This window comes from Dendrobates tinctorius, unplaced genomic scaffold (assembly GCF_039654945.1).
Source record: "Dendrobates tinctorius isolate UK_male_01 unplaced genomic scaffold, ASM3965494v1 ptg000250l, whole genome shotgun sequence".
Lineage (NCBI taxonomy): Eukaryota > Metazoa > Chordata > Amphibia > Anura > Dendrobatidae > Dendrobates > Dendrobates tinctorius.
In genome coordinates, this window is record NW_027361917.1 from 40,373,360 (window position 1) to 40,395,634 (window position 22,275).

The 22,275-nt window shown below is 44.7% G+C and overlaps 1 protein-coding gene across 5 annotated transcripts in view; it reads right to left on the reverse strand.

Moving 5' to 3' along the window:
* UTRN (utrophin) overlaps positions 1–22,275 on the reverse strand; it is an 897,027-nt gene that overhangs the window by 772,240 nt on the left and 102,512 nt on the right. For all 5 annotated transcript variants that reach the window (XM_073557627.1, XM_073557629.1, XM_073557628.1 and 2 more), the window contains one exon: positions 13,625–13,686. In XM_073557627.1, coding sequence (XP_073413728.1) covers positions 13,625–13,686 — 62 coding nt within the window. The remainder of the gene's footprint in view (positions 1–13,624; positions 13,687–22,275) is intronic.

Sequence of the window (22,275 nt, forward strand, 5' to 3'; positions counted from 1 at the left end):
GGCACAGCTGCCTGTGACCAAAGTGACGAGAGGATAATGGAGATTTTGAATCTCTGCGCACACTTTTGGACACTGGACACTTGTGGATTGTGTGAGGCCCACTGATATCTGAGCGCTATGTGACACGCTCGATGGCACAGCTGCCTGTGACCAAAGTGACGAGAGGACAATGGAGATTTTGAATCTCTGCGCACACTTTTGGACACTGGACACTTGTGGATTGTGTGAGGCCCACTGATATCTGAGCGCTATGTGACAGGCTCGATGGCACAGCTGCCTGTGACCAAAGTGACGAGAGGATAATGGAGATTTTGAATCTCTGCGCACACTTTTGGACACTGGACACTTGAGGATTGTGTGAGGCCCACTGATATCTGAGCGCTATGTGACACGCTCGATGGCACAGCTGCCTGTGACCAAAGTGACCAGAGGATAATGGAGATTTTGAATCTCTGCGCGCACTTTTGGACACTGGACACTTGTGGATTGTGTGAGGCCCACTGATATCTGAGCGCTATGTGACACGCTCGATGGCACAGCTGCCTGTGACCAAAGTGACGAGAGGATAATGGAGATTTTGAATCTCTGCGCACACTTTTGGACACTGGACACTTGTGGATTGTGTGAGGCCCACTGATATCTGAGCGCTATGTGACACGCTCGATGGCACAGCTGCCTGTGACCAAAGTGACGAGAGGATAATGGAGATTTTGAATCTCTGCGCACACTTTTGGACACTGGACACTTGTGGATTGTGTGAGGCCCACTGATATCTGAGCGCTATGTGACACGCTCGATGGCACAGCTGCCTGTGACCAAAGTGACGAGAGGATAATGGAGATTTTGAATCTCTGCGCACACTTTTGGACACTGGACACTTGTGGATTGTGTGAGGCCCACTGATATCTGAGCGCTATGTGACACGCTCGATGGCACAGCTGCCTGTGACCAAAGTGACGAGAGGATAATGGAGATTTTGAATCTCTGCGCACACTTTTGGACACTGGACACTTGTGGATTGTGTGAGGCCCACTGATATCTGAGCGCTATGTGACACGCTCGATGGCACAGCTGCCTGTGACCAAAGTGACGAGAGGATAATGGAGATTTTGAATATCTGCGCACACTTTTGGACACTGGACACTTGTTGATTGTGTGAGGCCCACTGATATCTGAGCGCTATGTGACACGCTCGATGGCACAGCTGCCTGTGACCAAAGTGACGAGAGGATAATGGAGATTTTGAATCTCTGCGCACACTTTTGGACACTGGACACTTGTGGATTGTGTGAGGCCCACTGATATCTGAGCGCTATGTGACAGGCTCGATGGCACAGCTGCCTGTGACCAAAGTGACGAGAGGATAATGGAGATTTTGAATCTCTGCGCACACTTTTGGACACTGGACACTTGTGGATTGTGTGAGGCCCACTGATATCTGAGCGCTATGTGACACGCTCGATGGCACAGCTGCCTGTGACCAAAGTGACGAGAGGATAATGGAGATTTTGAATCTCTGCGCACACTTTTGGACACTGGACACTTGTGGATTGTGTGAGGCCCACTGATATCTGAGCGCTATGTGACAGGCTCGATGGCACAGCTGTGACAAAAGTGACTAGAGGATAAGGGAGATTGGATTGCTTTTAAAAAAGCAGTTTGCGGAGCAGTGGGTAAACAGCAATGCCAGCGTGTCAGGAAGCCTTAAAAGGCAGCCCAACAACCAACACCACTGATACACCACAATATAGCCTCCCCTTGCACTACACACACAGTGACTTGTGTGTTGTGCAGGCCAAATCGCTAGCAGCAGAAGCAGTTTTTTTGTCTTCTTCCCTGCCTAACGCTCTCCCTACAGAATCAGCAGCAACCTCTCCCTATACTAAGATCGGCAGAAGTAAGATGGCGGTCGGCGTGCACGCCCTTTTATACCCCCTGTGACGCCCACCAAAGCAAGCCAATCACTTGCATGCCCTTCTGAAAGATGGTGGTGACCCGTGCCTAGGTCATCACGTTGCCCACAGTGTCCATGGATCCTGATTGGCTGAAAAAGAGCGCAAAACAAACTTTTGAAACGCGACTTTGGCGCGTAAGTCGCCGACCTCGTGGCCGACCTCATCCTAGGGTCGGGTTTCGTTTCATGAAACCCGACTTTGCCAAAAGTCGGCGACTTTTGAATTTTTTCGACCCGTTTCGCTCAACTCTACTGAAGATTCCAAGGGCTGCTTCAGTAAACTCTGAGCTTTAGTTCCTTCCATAAATTTTCAATTGTATTCAGGTCAGGTGATTGACTGGGACATTCTAGCAGCTTTATTTTCTTTTTCTCTAAAACCAATTGAGAGGCCTACCCTCATTTCATTTTCATCATCCTGGTAAATGGCAGCAGATTTTTATCAAGAATGTCTCGGTACATTTGTCTATTCATTCTTCCTTTAACTATATGAAGTTTGCCAGTGCCGCAAGCTGAAAAACAGCCCCACAGCCTGATGTTCCCACCTACAAACAATACTGATGGTATGGTGGTTTTATGTGCCTTTTGGCCTCCACACATGGTGTGTATGACGGCATCCAAAAAGTTCAATTTTGGTCTCATTTGACCAGACTATATTCTCCCAGTATTTCACAGGCTTGTCTAAAAGTTGTTGAGCAAACTTTAAATGGCTTGGACATGCTTTTTGTTCTGAAATGGAGTCTTGCATGTTGAGCGTTAATACAGGCCATGGAGGTTAAGTGCATTACTGATTTTCTTTGAAACAATTGCACCTGCTGATTTAAGGTCTTTCTGTAGCTCTCCACAGGTGGTCCTTGGCTCTTGGACAACTCTTCTGATAATTCTTTTCACGTCTCTGTCTGGTCATGGCGTGTTCATGGTGAAATTATGTTCTTTCCACTTCTCCATTATGGCACAATCTTTCCACTTCTCCATTATGACCCAACAGTGCTCACTGGAACCTTCAGTAATTAAGAAATTCTTCGGTAACCAATGCCATCAGTATGCTTTCCAATAAGGCTGCAAAGGTCTTGATACAGCTCACTGGTTTTACCCATCACAAGAGGTATCTTGTGTGGCACCTTGGTAAATGAGACACCTTTTTATAGGCCATCAGTTGAACCATCTGATATTAATTTTCACTAAGTGACATGATCTAATTACTGATAAATTTCAGCTTGTGTCATGACTTTCCATGGCTTTTAACATCTCTCTTTCTTCATGTGTTCAATACTTTTTCCCGGTGTCATTTCTCACTATTACACATAATTTAGAGGGTATATTTGAGACTTTTATGAAAAATGTGCCTAGCACTGACAGGCAGGAAGTTGCTGCCTACCTGCCTGTTGTGCATGGTGCCATTCTTCTCTAGCACAGAACTGTCACAAACCGCTCCTGCTGGGGATTCAACTGCCTCTGCTGACATCACATCGACAGAGCGGCGAATTCTTTTCTCTGCTGACAGGGCGATACTTCCGACATCATTCTGATTGACAGCCAGATTCCCTCTGCCTAACTGGGGGAGCTGACTGTCAATCAGAATGATGTCAGAAGTCACGCTCCATCAACAGAGCCGGGTGGAAAAAAAGCTGCCGCTTTGTTAACGTAACATCAGCAGAGGCAGCTAAATCCCTGGCACGAGCGGTCTGTGACTATTCTGTGCTGGAGGAGAACAGCGCCGTGCACAACAGGCAGGTAGGTAGGAAGCACCTGCTTTATGGTGCTTATGCACATTTTTTGTTTTTCATAAAATGCCAGATATACCCTTTAATTTATGGACATATATGGTTAGATTTCTTTGGGTATGTGTGGACGAAGGGGCTAAAATCACATCTGAGCAATGCATGCAATTAGTTTCTCCATACAGGAGGCATTTTGAAGCTGACATCACTAACAAAGCTTCTGTAAGAAGTTTTAAATTCATTTCAGTAAACGTGTTCAAAAGCTTGTCATTTCTCACTATTACGCTACTTAATTTATGAACATCTACGTTTTAATTTCTCTGCCTTTGTGGATTGAATGGGTTGTTACCAACATCTGGTGAGAATTTCATGCACCATTAGAAAGATATATTTACTTAGAAAATTGGTGACTTGATCAATACTTATTTCATCTGCCGTTTGCAGACATAATACTGATATACTTCCACCATAGCTACAGTTGTGCTCAAAAGTTTACATACCCCAGCAGAATTTTTGCTTTCTTGGCCTTTTTTCAGAGAATATGAATGATAACACCAAATCTTTTTCTCCCCTCATGGTTAGTGGTTGGGTGAAGCTATTTATTGTCAAACTACTGTGTTTTCTCTTTTTAAATCATAATGACAACTCAAAACATCCAAGTGACCCTGATCAAAAGTTTACATACCCTGGTGATTTTGGCCTGATAACATGCACAGAAGTTGACACAAATGGGTTTGAATGGCTACTAAAGGTAACATCCTCACCTGTGACAAAAAGTTTTGGTGTTATCATTCATATTCTCTGAAAAAAAGCCAAGAAAGCACAAATTCTGCCGGGGTATGTAAACCTTTGAGCACAACTGTTTAAATGTTGAAATACATATAATTAGATTAAGTTAGTCATGAACATTCAAATAGCTGTGGTCACATTTCTTCATACATTTGAATCATGTGCATGAAATGACCTGTATTTTAGGCTTGGTGACATTTTCTAAATCACTTCAGACCTTGTCTTAGACCTGCCTTATTTTAATATATTTGTATTCTTAGTATAAGATTAATACAACTATTTAGGTCTAAGGTAATTTAAGGACAAACCTCATTCAACCTACTAATTTATGGTTTTTAAGTCTTGCTCAGTAATTTCCTTTTGGCTAGTCTCATCTAGGGAAGTGGACTCAACATTATGGTGGAAGGACAATCATGGCTGTCTTTTTAAAACCTATAATAGTATACTAATAGTTCCATACATGCTAACATGGGTTTCTATTACTATATATATTTTTTAAAGGATTGCTCAATAGGAAGCTTTCTTAACCTTATATAGATGAGAAAATAAATAATATTGCACAAAATGCCATAAATATAAACTTCTCAAAATACATATTTTTTGATTCTTCACTTTTCCCTCATTGTCACTGTTTAGCTGTCCAACAAATCTGTATCCATTAATACACCTATGTAATAATGTGCCATCAATGGGTACATCAAGAAGGACAACAAGCCTGAGTGCGCCAGTCGTCAGTTAAAGAGGTTGCCCGCTACCCCCGGGATAGTGTAGCAGAGTGTATCTTTTGAGAATCCACCAGTACACAGGAGAACTTCACTGAGCAAGTTATCTTGAATAAACAGCATTTACGTCTTATGGGTAAACATGAGATAAGAATTCAGAAGCACACAGCCCATGCTACTGGCATAATATAGTCAAAAGTGAAAGTAAAACTGACATCAACAAGAAGGCTTCCCTCTCCACAATACTGCAAACATATAACTTCACACTATCACCATCTGCTGTCAGGCTAGTGTAAAGTCCTCCTTTACATAAACAATAAGTCCATTTCTGTTGCATATGCCAACAGACAGGTCATCAAGGTCTGATCAGTCGGGGTCCGACACCCGGCACTATATGGTCTCAATCACATGCCCATTTTGTCCATGGAACGCATAGGTACCCATTATAATCAATGGTGCTATTAACATGTACGTGTTTATTCACGGACAGTATGTCCATCTAAAACTCACGGACACGTTTGTTTTGTTTCCAGCAGAATGGATGAAAAAGACAGATTCAAGGCTCTGGGTCCATAAAAACCACGTACAGCATAAAGACAGCAATCGTGTGCCATCCATGTACTGACCGTGATTAAAATTGTACAGAATAGGAGAAGCTTTGTCATTTATTGGTAAAAACGTACATAAGGACTATACACTGAGGACATGCTGATCCAAAACACTGCTGACACACTACCATTTTTTGCGTACATGAAAAACACAAATGTCTGCATGAGGCCTTATGCAAGTAAGGTCAACACAAAACTGCAGCTTCCTTTGAATGGCCGACAGTCAAATGAGATGTCTTATAAAAGGGTAAACCAACGTGTCTGGGGATTAGAAAAGAGTTAGCATTGAATCAAATACAACTCTTAAAGATATCTCCAGCAGTTTTTTATTTTTCCATTTTCAGCCATTTTATTCCTTAAATACCGGTACTCCTTTAAAATACCGTAAAATTAAGATCTCGTGTTTACTATATTCAACACAATTGTGAAAATTCTTCTTGTTTTCTTTAAGTCAATACAATATAAAAAATCGAATATATTCAAGTTCTGAAGGAATGCTCAGTATGTAAGACCCTCAGGCTGACGGGAATCTACAAGATGTAGACACTGTGCATATAAAAGGAAAAGACGAAAAGGGAAATGATAAACCAGAGAACAATAGTAGCAAGGTCAAGAAGAGTCTACATATTGTTTTCTTCCGACAGACTGTTTCAAGATAAAAACTGTGTCTGATAGTTTTGCAAAATGATAAAGAATCTGGTCCGGATTATATATTAATGGAGCCTTAAGAGAAGAAACACTTGCAGATCATAGTTATGGCATCTACACTCTTATTCACTGAAGCAATGCTGCAATCCATGAGTGAAACCTAATGGACAGGAACGAGGTCTTACAGTATTTCAAAATGTGACCTGCTCTTTTTACTGACCATCGACTATGAGCCCATATTGTATGGCAACTGTCTTAAATGAGTGTACCACATCTCATATATCTTTATAGAAAAGAAGCAAAAGGCTAAACTACAAGATGACATGATTAGTTTAAGATGTGATTCCAAGGCTGGATGTGATTTCCTAAATCAGTTTACATCTTGCTCTGGGGACAGTCTTGTTTTGGCAGCGAGCGCTTCTAAATAATTATTTCAAGTACCAGGTTTCTAGCCTTTATTTTTCCAAGCAAGCTAAATCCCTGTATAAGCACTTTTTGCTATACCATAGGTGTATATCTCCTTTTACTCTGCGGGCCTTTGGAGGCCGCATTGTTAAATTGCTTTGCTTCAGTAGGCCCTCAATAACATGTTAATAAGATAGATACTTTCCTACTATAGTCTATTTTACATATAGAACACATTCCGTCTTCTTGTCTTTCGGTTGTTTGGTTGTATTTTCGGTATTGCACTGTTGGGCCATTGGCATTGGCCAAAATAATTGCATACCAATGGTTTGCACAAAAAATATTGCCAGACAATCAGGAATAACAGTGGAAAATCTGAGTTTTGACTGACAGTTATCTGTAGTTTATGCCCTAATGACAGCTAAAGTGAGAAGATGACATGGTATCATTGTCGTCACCATGTCCATAGCACTCAATATGGCTCCGTAGTCATACTCAACATCAGCGTCTTCAGTCAGCAGAACATGGAGGCGATCCATCAGAAATGAACCCCTGTGTTCTCTGCAGCATTTCTGTTTGCTTGAGGAACATGAAGAAAATACCACACAATGAAACTTTGTGGATCCTTTCTAGGTTTAGTGTTTCTTTGAAGAACTTGTCCAGGTTTGGGATGAAAGTCTGCAGTCACTCTATGTGACTACAGATTTCTGAATCCTTACAGTGTGCGCACCACACACTGTCATGATTCTCTGGTGCTAGTGGCAGTCAATTGGCCACAAATATATGATATACATACATTTCCAGCCACATTCCAACTAGACATGTGCAGCCTGGCTCAACAGAAGTGAATTGAGTAAGGTCGGGCACGTCTAGTCGGCACATGTCCACATCTATGCAAATCGCATACTTGGGGGTCACATGACTGCACGCTCTCGCCACCGGGACAGGAAAATTCCTGACAGCGTGCGTTGTGCGTTGTGAGGATTCAAAAGTCTGCAGTCACATAGGGTCCAAACCTGGACAACCCCTTTAATGCCTTTGCGCTGTATACCAATAACTAAAGTCACTAATTTCAGTTCAATATTCTAAGATTTCTGAATACTTCACTCTTACTCAAGGATCACACTGAGTTTTCTCTCATAACTAAACTACTAAGCATATGCATCGTCTCAGCAGGGCTTCTCATATCCCCAGTAATTACAGTGCTATGTATAGTGTACTTTTAAAGTGCATTAAGACAAGTAACTATGATATAAAATATAGATGACTAGCACTTCGCAGTTTACAGCCTGTGTCTTCTCTGCTCGTATGGATGACAGTGTAGGGAGAAGTTAGACACAGGACCACTTACAGGCTGTATCCGATCCAGCTGGCTCTTGTACTAGAATAAATACAGGATGTTTTGAAACATTTATATGGTTCTGGCTATTGAACAAAAAGATTTCTCCACCAGTTGTTCAGCGGAAAAAAGAAAATCATGGGATTAGTCCGAAGCCATTCTATCCAATTCCAAATTCCTTTATTTTATTCACAGGGAAATACCTGAATAATCAGTTTTTTCTGCCTGGCGTTGGGTTCTTACTACCGATGGTACCTTGCCAATTTCTCTTCCACAAGCTAGAAGGTAGAACACTAGGTTTCTTTGGGTTTGCAGTAGGGCAATCCTGGGGTGTGAAGTTTAATGGACTAGTCATTGTTTGTGGGCACTTTGCCTAAAAGTCATCTGCATGATTTCCAATAGCACAGGACAGGTTTAAAGGTGACAGGACAGGTTTTGAGACCAGAACAACTTATGACAAATGGAGATCAATAGCAAGTCACAAAACGTGCTGTTTTGGTAACAGGTCAGGTCTCCATTGTTTAGATACCAATGTGGTATCAAGTTTCAGAATGTTTAGGAAAAAAAGTAAGAAAATTATAGGTTATCCTAAGAGGAAGAGTCAGGGCACCTTCGTGTAATCACGGGTAGCATTAGTACCCCCTTCATCACTCTGGGTGAATTCTCCCTTTTTTGAATCTTGGCTGTAATCGTCAGCAATAAATTAATTTTCTTTTTAAAGAGACTGTCCAGCCAGCTGATCCAAAATATCAGTCAGTACATGATGAAAGCCTGCTTTGTATTTTCCGTGGATCTTGCCAGTTGACTGCATTTTAGTTCACTGCCATAACTGATCTGTGACTACTGTCAGTTACAGTGTCTACAGAGAGTCTGAGGTAGACTGTGACTCGCCCACTGTCTCATCATTGGCTGCAGCTCTCCCACTACAGACTGGCTGCAGGGTATAAACAGAAGCTCCCTAGGAAGTGACTACATAAAGGACTGGTTCCCAGTACAGCAGGGATAGAATACAGATAAAGTACAGATTAAACCACCAGTACGTAAAAGTCAACTGGAACATTTATACTGAGACAAATAAAGTTTTCAAAAAAGGAAACCTAGAAGATCGCTTTAAAGTTGTAGCTATATGGTGACTTAATGTCCCACCAAAGTCGCAGTCACGATGTGACTACCTGTTAGGGCTGGCGGAACGCACCAAATAATAAAGATGGTAATAAGGTGCGTTCGCAGCCCGAGGTCCACCGTGCAGGGGTGGTAACCTGCTGCTCAGTAATGGCGGATGCTATATGGCGGTATACTATAATGACACACGCAGGTTATCGTCACCCGGTGTGTACGGGGGCGGACTCTGTTGCTTCACAGAGCCGCACTATCACTGATTGTGCTCACAGAGCTCGGCTAAAAGAGCGCACAGTGTACGGCCACAGAACGCTACCCCAAGGACACGGGGTTAGAGTCCCTCTAGGCCCACTGAGCGCGTGGCATCGCTGCCACAAGCGCCACTAAAGACGCTGGCAGTGGAGTGTGGAGCACGTGCACTGAGGCGTGCTGGATCATTGGTGAGGACCAATGTCTGACTCAAACCCTGATCTACCTACACCTAAGCCTGGGCGCTAGCAGGCTAGGCTGCACAACACATGCGTACCAAGGGTAGGGTTTTCATAATGAGTCAGTCACCAGATACATTCATACGTGCATACATCTCTCACACCTTATAGTCTGTAAATACAGTCTATCCTAGCGCATGAGCAAGCAGCCATGCGAACCTTTTATAGCAACGGGTGTCCGGGACCTTCCTGGCTTCTCGGATGGGCCAATCTGAACACGAGCAGGACCTGAGCACGTGACCTTCGATCTCCAATGGGAGATCACTCCACAGGCATGCTCAGTGGCCCGATATGAGGACTTAGTCCCTGGAGAATCTCGCTGCTGAGCAGCATGCATTGTCATAGCTGTGCCAGAGGTGGTAGCAGCAAGCAAAACCATGGAGTTGGCCTGGGCAGAGCGCCGGGACCGACGAATCTGCTGAGCAGGCTCCACTGCGGCCGAAGAAGAATGGGAGACCGCTGGGTGCAAGGCTCTGGATTCCTGCTGTGCAGTGGCAGGAACCCGACGCCTAACACTACCATTATGTGACTGCATATGAGGATATCACTGATATGTTTCGGTTGTTGTAAATGTCTAACGCAATGGAGGTTTCAACTCACGTAGCCCAGCCTTATACAGATTACTAGGATATTTAAGACAGCCCTGTCATGATCCAGGATGGGATTTTGTATTTATCCCGTCTTGGTCAGACAGGGGTTAATTGTATCTGCCTCTCTCTGGTATTTAGGCGGCTATTTAGTTGCCACATGACCTAAGTCCGGCGTCAGTGATAGTTCTGGTCCCTCGGCTTGAGCAGCTGACCTAGGTTACTCTGTTGGTAATCGTGTTTCTCTGTATGTATGCCCGCCGTTGTGTGTATGACTCGGCTTGTTCTCTGACTTGAGTTTCTGTCCTCCATTTTGGTACTGTTTGCTTGCTCCGGGTTTCTGATCCCCTGGCTTGTCTCTGATTACTCTTCCGTTTTCTCCCCGGTACTGCGCGCACATCTGGTTTTGACCTATTGGCTTGCTTCTACTTGCTGTGACCTCTGGTACTTCGTATGACTGTTGCTGACCCGGCTTTTCACATTTTTGCTGCCACCTGGTGGTAGCCTTGGCTGCTGCAGTGCAGACCTGCACTGGGAGTGTGCAATCCCTCCTGCTCTGTTGCCAACAGGTGGCGCACAACACAAACCTGCATTGCAGCAGCATGACAAATCCTCCATGCAGGCAGAATGACCCTCAAAAATCTATATATTGTAGTTTTCCAAGCAAGAAATGTTCAGGGATTTCCTTTTTTTTGACACATGAAACAATGCTCTATAGCTAATCATCACCATACAATGCCCCGGTAAACACACTGGGAACTGGTGATCTGTCTGAATGCAGAAGTCAGTATCGGCCTTTGATCACTTCAAACAGTGTGTAAATGTCAAATGTCAAGGGTGTTTGGGATTTCATCCAGGCACGCAGCCTATACATTATTTCGGATAGACATACCGGACATATGCATTTTTTGCAGATAATCTCTTCCCAACCAAGTAAAATAAATCATTCGATTATTCACAAATTAAATAAAAATGTTTGGACTGAGCCATGGAAAACTGTATACTGGAGCAATAGAAAAAGTTTAAAGACGGCTCTGCTGGGTGTGGGAGCAGAATACATCATGGGTCTGGCATTCTCAGGAAATTCCTGCAACAGCACAATGATTTTCAATCAACTGCTCCACGCATTTTATACACTCACACACACTTATTTGCACTGTTGTTTTCGCTAGCTAAAAGTGAAAAGTTTTAGATCACAATCTATCGCCATACAAAGCATTAATGCAGAAATCGAGTACGGTAGTTGTTCAACACCCTCCGGTCTGCCTCAAAGATCTCTCACAATTTTTCCCACAATACTGCAATAAACAGTGACCTATATATACCTATGAAAAGACAAAGTAACATAAGACAATCCAACACTACTTGTCGGGTAAATTTCAAGGCTGGCAGATGTATATAGAGACATGCAGTATGCATCTTGTTGCCGACACAGTTGCATATGAAGCAAATCATCCAGGACTTGTGGCAAAAATATGTTTTTCTCTTTATGCAAATCTTCATTAAAAATTCAGCCTCATAGTTCCATAAACACATTCAATAATGCCCACACGTTCTGAACTCAAAATTAATTCTTGTTCACAGCGCCACTATGGACAGAATAGTACACATGTTAAAATACAAAGGAACCAATCACATATGTACTGATTAGAATTTACATTTGAAAAACGTCACCGATTTGAGCATATAAGAAGTATTACACTATTATTAATGCAGCCACTGGGATCAGATTTCTGTCCAACTGCTACACTGATGCCTCCACTCCCATCTACTAGAAGATCCAATATAAACTTATCACTCTCCACAGTTCTGCACCGCTCTACATCTCTTCCCTCATCTCTGTCTGCCATCCTACCCGTCCTCTTCGTTCCACTAATGACCCAAGACTCACATCCTCTTTTATCTTAACCTCATACACCTGTCTCCAGGACTCCTCTCGTGCTGCACCAGTTTTCTGGAATGATCTACCCCAGACAATCCAGTTAATTCCTAGTACTCACAGTTTCAAGCATGCCATAAATACACTTTTCTATAGACAGGCCTATCACCTCACCTTTTTTTTGTCTCCCCTATTTCATAATAGATTGTTAGCTTGCGAGCAGGGCCCTCACTCCTTTTGGTATGCATTGAACTATGTGTTAGTCTATCATATCTTATCTTATTTGTACATGTACTCTATGAATTGCGAAATCTGCTGATATATTGTCAAAATCTCAAATATCAAAATCGTATGATTTTATGTTCACACTAGTATAAAATGTGGATAAATTCCTTAGTGTTCATAATATTAAATGACTACATGTGTAAAAACTTACATATATTGAAAAGAAGTAAAAAACACTATTCACCTACAGAAAGTCATAACCATCTACTTGTGCCACAGAGACCCAATGAGGAAGGGAGCAAAATACAAAATGGATCTGGCTACTAGAAAGTTGGCATGAAGTTTGACAAGTTTGAGCCCTATCTGCATACAATACACTGCATTGTGTAAAAACATAACATATAGCAATAAACTACAATCATCCTTGGAAAGATAGAAGTGGTCTACTTGTAAGTTATCATGCTCGCTAGCATTTTACTTGCCTGGGGAGCAGAACACTCTAACCACAGATAAACTAATGGCAAAAATATCTCATATTGTGCCGGAGGGAAAGATGGTATCTCTATGATCATATAATTGCACTAAAGGTGGGAGTGTCAACACTCCTGAACATAATAATAATAATAATAATAATAATAATAATAATAATAATAAATATCTACAAAAAAGAGAATATGTGTCAGAAACTGATTTTAATTATTAAACAAAATATAGGTGCTACATGTCCTTAAAGAGTAGCATTCACCAAGCCGGGGCCGGCCTTTTTATTTAATAAAAGAGTGGGCAGCCCCAGACTGGTGATTTGACTGAATATAAGCTATTGCAAAAAAAGTACTAATAAGTGCCCTTAAAGGGAGCCTGTCAGCAGGACATTTGCTGGGTGTTTCTTGGGCGATATTATGTGTGGCGCTATGTGGCGCTGCTGGGGAGGTCTGTCGTTCTGCACTCTCATAGGCGTCATGTCTGGCTCGTGGCGCTGCTTCTGGGGTAATAAGGGAGTTACTATGGACTTAATATGGGTGCTGCCTAATGGCATCTATTCACTGGTGAGGCACCATCATTACTATGGATTAGTGGTTGAGGCCCATATAGAAAAAGTTTGTGAATCCCAAGTGTGAAGGGTTAAAGAAGAAACAGTCATACCTTTGAGAAACGGGCATTTATCCATTTTGTGAAAGTTTTCTTCTGTACATCATTATGTTCATCTGATAAAAAATAGAGATACATATTAGCACATGGTTTTTATCTTTTTGCTTTTAAACGTACATTTCTGTTCACATACAAAATACACCATTTTTTACACAATTTTACCCTTCTTGATAGAATTGGGGAAAACTTGCTGGGACTCCTACTGATCCCGGGAACGGGGCTTTGTCTATGGTACTGCCATTCATCGTGTATGGTTGGCTATACTATTGCCAGTGATGGCAGGGGTAAACAGTCAGCAGTGTTTGGCAATCCCAAAGAAACTGAATAATGGTGTAATACTCGACCTCTGCATTATTCAGACAGGGCTGTTTTTGGAATCAGTGGGAGTCCCAATAAGTAATCGGACTCCCAGCAATCAATAACTTATCCACCATTCCCTTTAAAGTGTTTTCCATATACTCATTAATCCATCAGCTACATCGTCATAAGCAATCAATCAATAGATTTGTGTCCGACTGTAAGAAGAAACGTAAAACATCCCAAAAATAAAAAATAAAGTAATATTACTCTTGGAAACACTTGAAATAACTCTGTATGGATAACTTGTCTTTGACTGTCTTCAGGGTTAAAAAATAGCATGTGTCCCACCGCCACACTGCACCACATATGGAAAAGGAATTTCTGCTCAGAACAAATAACTATTTGTGTTAATTAGGCATTTGTAATCCAGAGGGCAAAATTCCCTGAATTCCTTATCAGCAGATCTGCCTACCAGTACAAGACTAAATTCTAACATATTTCAACAAAAAAATGACCTTGTGACTAACAATGAAAATAAAAAGTGTAAAAAATTATATTGCTAGAGAACGCAAAATAGGTAATCCTAATGAAAGAAATGTGCCTAAAAAATAAAACAAAGCAACTTGCAACAATATGAGCTAAACATTCAAATGCAAAGAGAAATGACGCAGTAGAAATCCTTCTAAAGTGCTACGGAATACGTTGGCACTATAGAAATAAAATTATTATTATTTGTCCCCATACAGTGCCAATGTGGGGCTAAACGAGAGTCAGTCCAACATTGATGCAGCTCATTTTGTGCAGTATATTTCCCCTGGTAGAGTGCTGACGCCCATCTCAGCTGACTCTCCCATGCACAGGAATTCTCGTTCAGACCTCATCTTCCTCATCCATCAGTTGGCCGGTGCCACCATACACATTATGTTGTGGGCCAAACCTGTTGATATCAGCGGATTCACATGACATTCGTCTAGTCTGTATGAGGGTCTTAGGTCTATGTGAGAGGTCACTCATTGTCAAGTCCCTTTTTCAGTCGAGTGGGTTAACTAAGAAATGTACAGCCTTTCTTTTTCAACACAGTTTAGATAGGATTAGATCTGACTTATCAGTCAAATGACACTTTGTTGGCTTTATATTTATTACTACATTTTTTAGAAATACTGTAAAAACTGGAAAATGTTTCTGGCAACTATGGTAAATATTTGCGACGTACTTTGAATTGAGCTTAGTACATACAGTGGAACTTCCTTAAGGTCACCACGAATATTAACTGTAAAAAATGGTCTTCAAGGTGGACAGACTGCTCAACAAAAATGGTTAAAATATAAAGAATTTATATATATATATATATATATATATATATATAAATGTTAGACGTCAGGATTCCCCCTCTGCACAGGAGGAATAATAATAATAATAATAAATTTTATTTCTATAGCGCCGACATATTCCGCAGCACTTTACATTTCAGAGGGGATTTGTACAGACAATAGACATTACAGCATAACAATAATCACATACAGTAGATTATAACAAAATACCAAGAGGAATGAGGGCCCTGCTCGCAAGCTTACAGTCTATGAGGGAAAAAGGGAGACACGAAAGGTGGCTGGTAACAGTTGCCCTAGATGATGATGATGTTGATGTATCTGTGCCGACTGAACCCGCCAACCCTTTCTTTGAAATGGTAGATGTGTCCACAGGTACCGAGGTGCTCAGCCCCGTCACTCTGCGGAGTGAGACGGCTGAGGAACCCCTGGCAGGAGCAAGCAACGGTGCTCAAGGAAATGGGGAGGTGCATGGGGACCATGAGGAAGGTAATGCCATGCAGCTGACCAGTGCCACCGAGGAAGGTAACTGGCCCATAAGTAGCACTGCTCCTGAAGTGTTGGGGGTGGATGGGGAGGTAGAGCCCAGGGCAGCACCAGCTGGTGGGTCTGTAGAAATCCCCAGGGAGACAGCATACATAGCAGCTGTCACACGCAGTCAGAGTGCCCAGATCGCAGGTAATGCACTGTCTTCTGGACCCTCTGCTGCTACAGGAGAGACTGAACCAGAGGTGAACCCAGAGCCGGTTCCAGAGGGTCCCAGTAAAGAGGGGACCCTGACGTCACTTCTGGCAGCCTCCAGCATGGAGTTCCAGGCTGCTCTGCACTCAGATGCCAGCCTGGAGAAATTGAGAGGTCTCGCCAAGACGCCCACCTCCGAGTCTGATAAGGAGAAGGTGTTCTGGGAACGAGGAAGGTTGTACCGGGAGACAGTACCCAGAGATCCTAAAAAGGAGTGGTTGAGGGAAAGACAGCTGGTCGTCCCCTATCAGTTCAGAACCGAGTTGTTGCGGATTGCCCATGAGATTCCACTCGCTGGACACTTGGGGATCAGCAAAACAAAGGCACGGCTGTCTCAACACTTCTATTGGCCCAAGATGGGGACAGATGTAACACACTACTGCCGCTCCTGCGCCACCTGTCAAAAAGTGGGTAAGGCGGGGCCTGCTCTTAAGGCTCCCCTTATTCCTTTGCCGGTGATAGAGGAGCCTTTCCAGAGAATTGCGGTGGACATTGTAGGACCGCTGTCCGTCCCCAGCAGCTCCGGAAAGCGATACATTCTCACCGTGGTAGACTACGCTACCCGGTACCCAGAGGCAGTAGCTCTGTCTTCAACCAGGGCAGATAAGGTGGCTGACGCACTGGTGACCATCTTTTCAAGAGTAGGATTTCCCAGGGAGATGCTTACCGATCAAGGGCCCCAATTCATGTCTCGCCTAATGGAGGCTCTCTGTGAGAAAATGCAGGTGACGCACCTGGTATCGAGTCCGTATCACCCACAGACTAATGGCTTGTGTGAACGCTTCAACGGTACCCTCAAACAGATGCTCCGCATACTGGTTGAGACCCAAGGGCGCGACTGGGAGCGGTACCTCCCACACCTGCTGTTCGCTTACAGAGAAGTTCCGCAGGCCTCGACCGGGTTCTCCCCCTTCGAGCTCCTGTATTTCAGGCGAGTCCGGGGACCCCTTGGGTTGATAAGAGAATCCTGGGAAGATGAGCCAAACCCCACAGAAGTGTCCATCGTGGATTATGTCATGCGCTTCCGTGACAAGATGCAGACCTTGACGCAGTTGGTGCATGACAACATGACGCAGGCTCAGGCTGACCAGAAGCGCTGGTACGACCAGAACGCCCGGGAGCGGACCATCCAGGTGGGTCAAAAGGTGTGGGTGCTGGTCCCTGTACCAACGGATAAGCTTCAGGCAGCCTGGGAAGGCCCGTACGTCGTCCACCAACAGCTCAACCCGGTCACCTACGTGGTCACGCTTGACCATGCTCGGGGTAGGCGCAAGGCCTTTCACATCAACATGCTGAAGGCGCACTACGAACGTGAAGCTTGCGTCCTACCGGTCTGCAATCTGCCAGAGGATGGGGAGGAAGATCCCCTCCTGGACATGCTGGCCCAGGCCAAGGCTGATGGGTCCATTGAGGACATGGAGATAAGTGGTTCGCTAACCGTATCCCAGCGGTTGCAGTTGATGGCCACCCTGGAACCCTTCCGGGTCGTGTTCACCAACCAACCGGGGAGGACGGAGTTAGCGGTTCATGAGGTGGACACCGGGAATCACGCCCCATTATGGCGAACACCCTATCGGATCTCTGAAGCGGTGCAACAAGTCATGCGCCAAGAGATCGATGAGATGTTAAGGCTGGGGGTGATTCGACGGTCAAAAAGCGCGTGGGCTTCACCTGTAGTCCTCGTGCCTAAAAAGGATCGAACCACGCGGTTCTGCGTGGACTACAGGGGGCTCAACGCCATCACAACCTCTGATGCCCACCCAATGCCGCGCATCGAGGATTTGCTTGAGCGGTTGTCGAAAGCCAAGTACATATCCATCATGGATTTGAGTCGGGGTTACTGGCAGATTCCCCTGAGCCCTGAGGCGCAGGAGAAATCTGCCTTTATCACCCCCTTTGGACTTTACGAGTCCACAGTCATGCCCTTCGGCATGAAAAATGCCCCTGCCACTTTCCAGCGGATGGTCAACCACCTGCTTCGGGGACTGGAGGAGTACGCGGTGGCGTACTTAGACGATATTGCCGTCTTCAGTTCCACCTGGAAGGAACACCTTCAGCACCTCCAGGAGGTGCTCAAGCGTCTTCACCAGGCAGGCCTGACTATCAAGCCGGGAAAGTGCCAGATGGGCATGCGCGAGGTCCACTACCTGGGGCACCGGGTAGGCGGGGTTTCATGAGTCCGGAGCCAGAAAAGGTGGACGCAATCGTGTCCTGGCCCACCCCCAGGACCAAGAAACAGGTGAAGTCCTTCTTGGGCACTGCAGGGTACTATAGGCGGTTCGTGCAGGACTATAGCGCCCTTGCCAAACCCTTGACTGACCTCACCAAGCAGAGGCTACCCCAAACAGTCAATTGGACAGATGACTGTGAGGCGGCTTTCCAAGCCTTGAAAGCAGCCCTGTGCAACTCTCCAGTGTTGAGAGCAGTCGACAGCAGTCGCCCGTTTCTGGTACAGACCGATGCCAGCGAGTTTGGCCTCGGTGCTGTGCTTAGCCAGGTCGACTTGGGGGACCAAGAGCACCCCGTGTTGTACCTGAGCCAGAAACTTTTGCCGAGGGAAGTGGCATACTCGACCATCGAGAAGGAGTGTCTGGCCATGGTGTGGGCACTGCAGCGTTTGCAGCCCTACCTGTATGGGCGCGCCTTCACGGTGGTAACCGACCACAACCCTCTGAGCTGGTTGCACACAGTGTCGGGAACCAATGGAATATTGCTCCGCTGGAACATTGCTCTTCAACAGTACGACTTTACTGTAAAACACAGGAAGGGCAGTGAAAACGGCAATGCCGATGGGTTGTCCCGCCAGGGCGAACCCGCGGAGGTGCGCATGGCCGATTACCGAGAGGTAATGCCTCCTTAGTGCCCTCTTAAGGGGGGAGGTGTGATATACAATGTCTGCAAAATATGTTTTTCTGTTGGAACTTTCTAGAAAATCCAGCACCTTCCCCCCTCCTCTTTTCGCCCATGGCTCACTCACACACTGACCAGTGCCCCCCTGCCTGGGCTAGCTCTGAAACCTTAAACCAACTTCCTCTTGAAGAGCAGGGGGAAGGGATCCCTTTGTTCGGAAAAACACAGGCTGTATGCCGGTATATGGGAAACATAAAAATAAGTCAAATTACGAAAACCATACACAGAAGAGATATAACAATCATATTTTTGGGATCTGCGCGATCCCGGCATCCTTACGGCGCCTATGGCGTAGTTCTCAGACTTACAGAACCTGAAATATGGGTTCCTTCTAAACGGCGGGTCAGAACTACTGCATATTTGGTCTGGAATTATTGTACTCCACAAACCACAAACAATGATGCCATATATATGTCTGTGCGGGCTTCCCCCACTAAGTTATGATTATTATAAGTTTTAGTAAGATTTCTACCTAGAGAGTTAGAGAGGTGGGCACTCTCCAGACTGCCCCTTTCGGTGATGTCACACACCCGGGCTATAAGGTACCCCTCCCGTACAGGGAGGTCAGAAGAGCTCCAATCCTTGTGCTGAGCAGAACCCAGATGAGTGGAGACGTGCAGCTCCGCCTCCACCCCCCTTAAAGCCACATGGGATGCCTAACAACAACTGACTAAATGTGAGTGTACCTTCTTCTTTCATCCACTTTGCTTTATACTTGTCTAATGTACATATTTTATGTCTCAATTTTATAGCAACTTTTATCTGTAATCACTGCCCTACTTTTTCGGGGAATAAATGATATAATTATTTTGATCTGTCTCCATGCTCTAAGACTCGAACTATACGCCTTTGTTAGATAATCACTACTAATTCAAGGGGTTTGCCACGGACCCTCTTAATTTAACACTGTGAATTAAGTAACCGTGACTGGTGGCAGTGCGTTGTATACGGCTATTGCGGCTTGCTGGCAGTACAGAAGGGTCTTATATTGCTGAATAAGGGGCTGCGGCCACAGCATTGATAATTCCCTTACTGCAGAAGCCCAATTGCCGGTTCACAACAGGCAGTCCATCCGGCGACTAATTATCCTAGGTGCAGTTCCCTGACTGACCTGAGGGTAAGGGGGCGCCGGAGAGCTGCGAGTTCCAAAGTGGAACTGAGAAAGTGGGATATACATAAATCCCCGCAGTACTTGGAAGATTGATAGCAGTGGTGGGGCATCCAAATTAAACTCCCCCTGCGGCAAATTGTAGAGCGAGAGTAGCTTGCTGGATATTTTTGTCACATGGTGCCAGTGGTGGGATAACTAAGATAAGCCCCAACTGTGCCTGTGATAGCCGTGTGCCGGCATTGTGTCTCGTCCCTCCGTCCGCTGATACACCCGTGTCAGTGGTGGGACTGTGACATAGTGGTGACACAGGGTCCGCTGTCTGTCACGTTTTGGTGGCAGCGGGACCCCCGTTAGTCGCCTCCGTATTTGGACGAACGGCGGTGGGTCGTTCGTCACAAGCCAAGTCTTCTCCTGCCGTCTCCCATTCAGTCTTGGCCGCAGCAGATCCTGCTCAGCAGAGACGTCAGGCTCAGCATATTGCTGAGACCCGTGCTGTGCGATTGATTGCTGCTGCTTCTCCAGGTTCAGCTATGGCACTCAAGAGCAGACAGCAGCGAGCAGTAGTTCCTGAGACTAAGACCGGGTTTCGCCCTACTGAGCATGCTTGTGAGGTGGCAACCTCTCACTGGTCGTTGGTGGTCAGCTGCTCAGGTCCTCAAGCAAGCGTGGATTGGTCCACTAGCAAGGTCCTGGTAGACTGGGATCTATAAAGGGATCTCATTGCCACACGGCCGTGCACTAGTATAGACCATGTGGTGTGTGTGTGTCGTATGCACGTATGATTGTCTCTAGTGACTGACTCATTATGAAACCCCTACCCATCGTATGCATGAGTTGCTCAGCCCTGCTAGTTAGTGCCTAGGCTGATAGTGCAAGTAGGAGGCAGAGTCAGTGCCTTGTATCAGCGCCAAGTAGTGGCATCGCTTGTGCGATGCCGTATGCATTGTGGGTCCGGTCAGGCTCTTACCCCAGCGTTTTAGGGGTTGAGTCTAGAGACCTCACTCGCGCCATATCTGCTGTGCCCTGTGACAGTTAGCAGGGAACAGCTTCCTTTTACGTTGTTGCTGCGGCTCTGTGGTGCAACAGAGTTCGCCGCTGTCCACACTGGGTGACATTTAACGCGTGCTTTTCGGTGCTCACCCGCCATCTTGTTCCGCCATTACTTAGCAGCAGGTTTCATCTCTGCAGGGTGGACCCCGGGTTGCGAACGCACCTTATTATTATACTTTATTTGGTGCGTTCCACAAACCCTAACAATAAATTTATTTTTTCTTGGCCTTAGGCTTCAGCTCGAGGCATGGTGACTTGATGTATGAACGATCTGTAGGAAGATTGATTGTAAGCAAGCCTAGATAGGTCCACTAGGGACTTCTCCGCTATTATCTTGATAGTATCAGGCCATCAAGCTGCTGGTCTTCCTCTTCGCCTTTGTTCCTTCTATTCTTCTGACCATGATGTCCTTCTCCAGTGATTGCTCTTTTCATATGTGTCCAAACTAGGCAAGTCGTAGCTTGGTGATCCTTGCTTTGCGTTACATGTCTGGCTTGATCCACAATTAATTTATTTGTTCTTCTTGTCATTCATGGTATTGATAACATCCTTCTCATGCACCACATTTTGAAGGCAATTCTTTTCTTCTATCTACTATAAAGGACAACTCAGTAATCAGAATGACCATAAACTTTGTATAACAAATAGCCCCTGGTGAAAACCTTAAAAAGAGGAATGTCTATGGGAACAGACTTGCAAGATGTAATTATCCAATATATTTTCGCATTCTTCTCATTTCCATAACAGAGGGGCCAATCTCTTTGACTCACAGCTGTATTTATAGGTTGTCTGACGGCTCAGTTAATCTTTTGTTTATAGAGTAGTTAAAACGAAAACAGACAAAGCAGAATTTTATAATGAAAATTAAAGAACAAGTTCAAAATGTGAAAAAAAAAAAAGATTCCAGATCCACTTTTGAAATATGTGAATATGTCAGTAAGCACTATGGGAATCCAAATCTAAATTACAGTAATAACATTAGGCATAATATTCTTATTATGGAGATACTTTTATTATCGTTGTTGTATTATGTTTAGGATTTTTCCTGAGATGTGTTTATTTAGAGTCTTAAAGAGGCTGTCCATGATTTTATATTCAAGGCCTATCTTTAGGAAAGGTCATCAATTTTAGATAAGTGGGAGTGTGACACCCGGCACCCCCCCCCACGATCAGCTGATCTAAGTGTTGCCGGCTGGATGTGATTA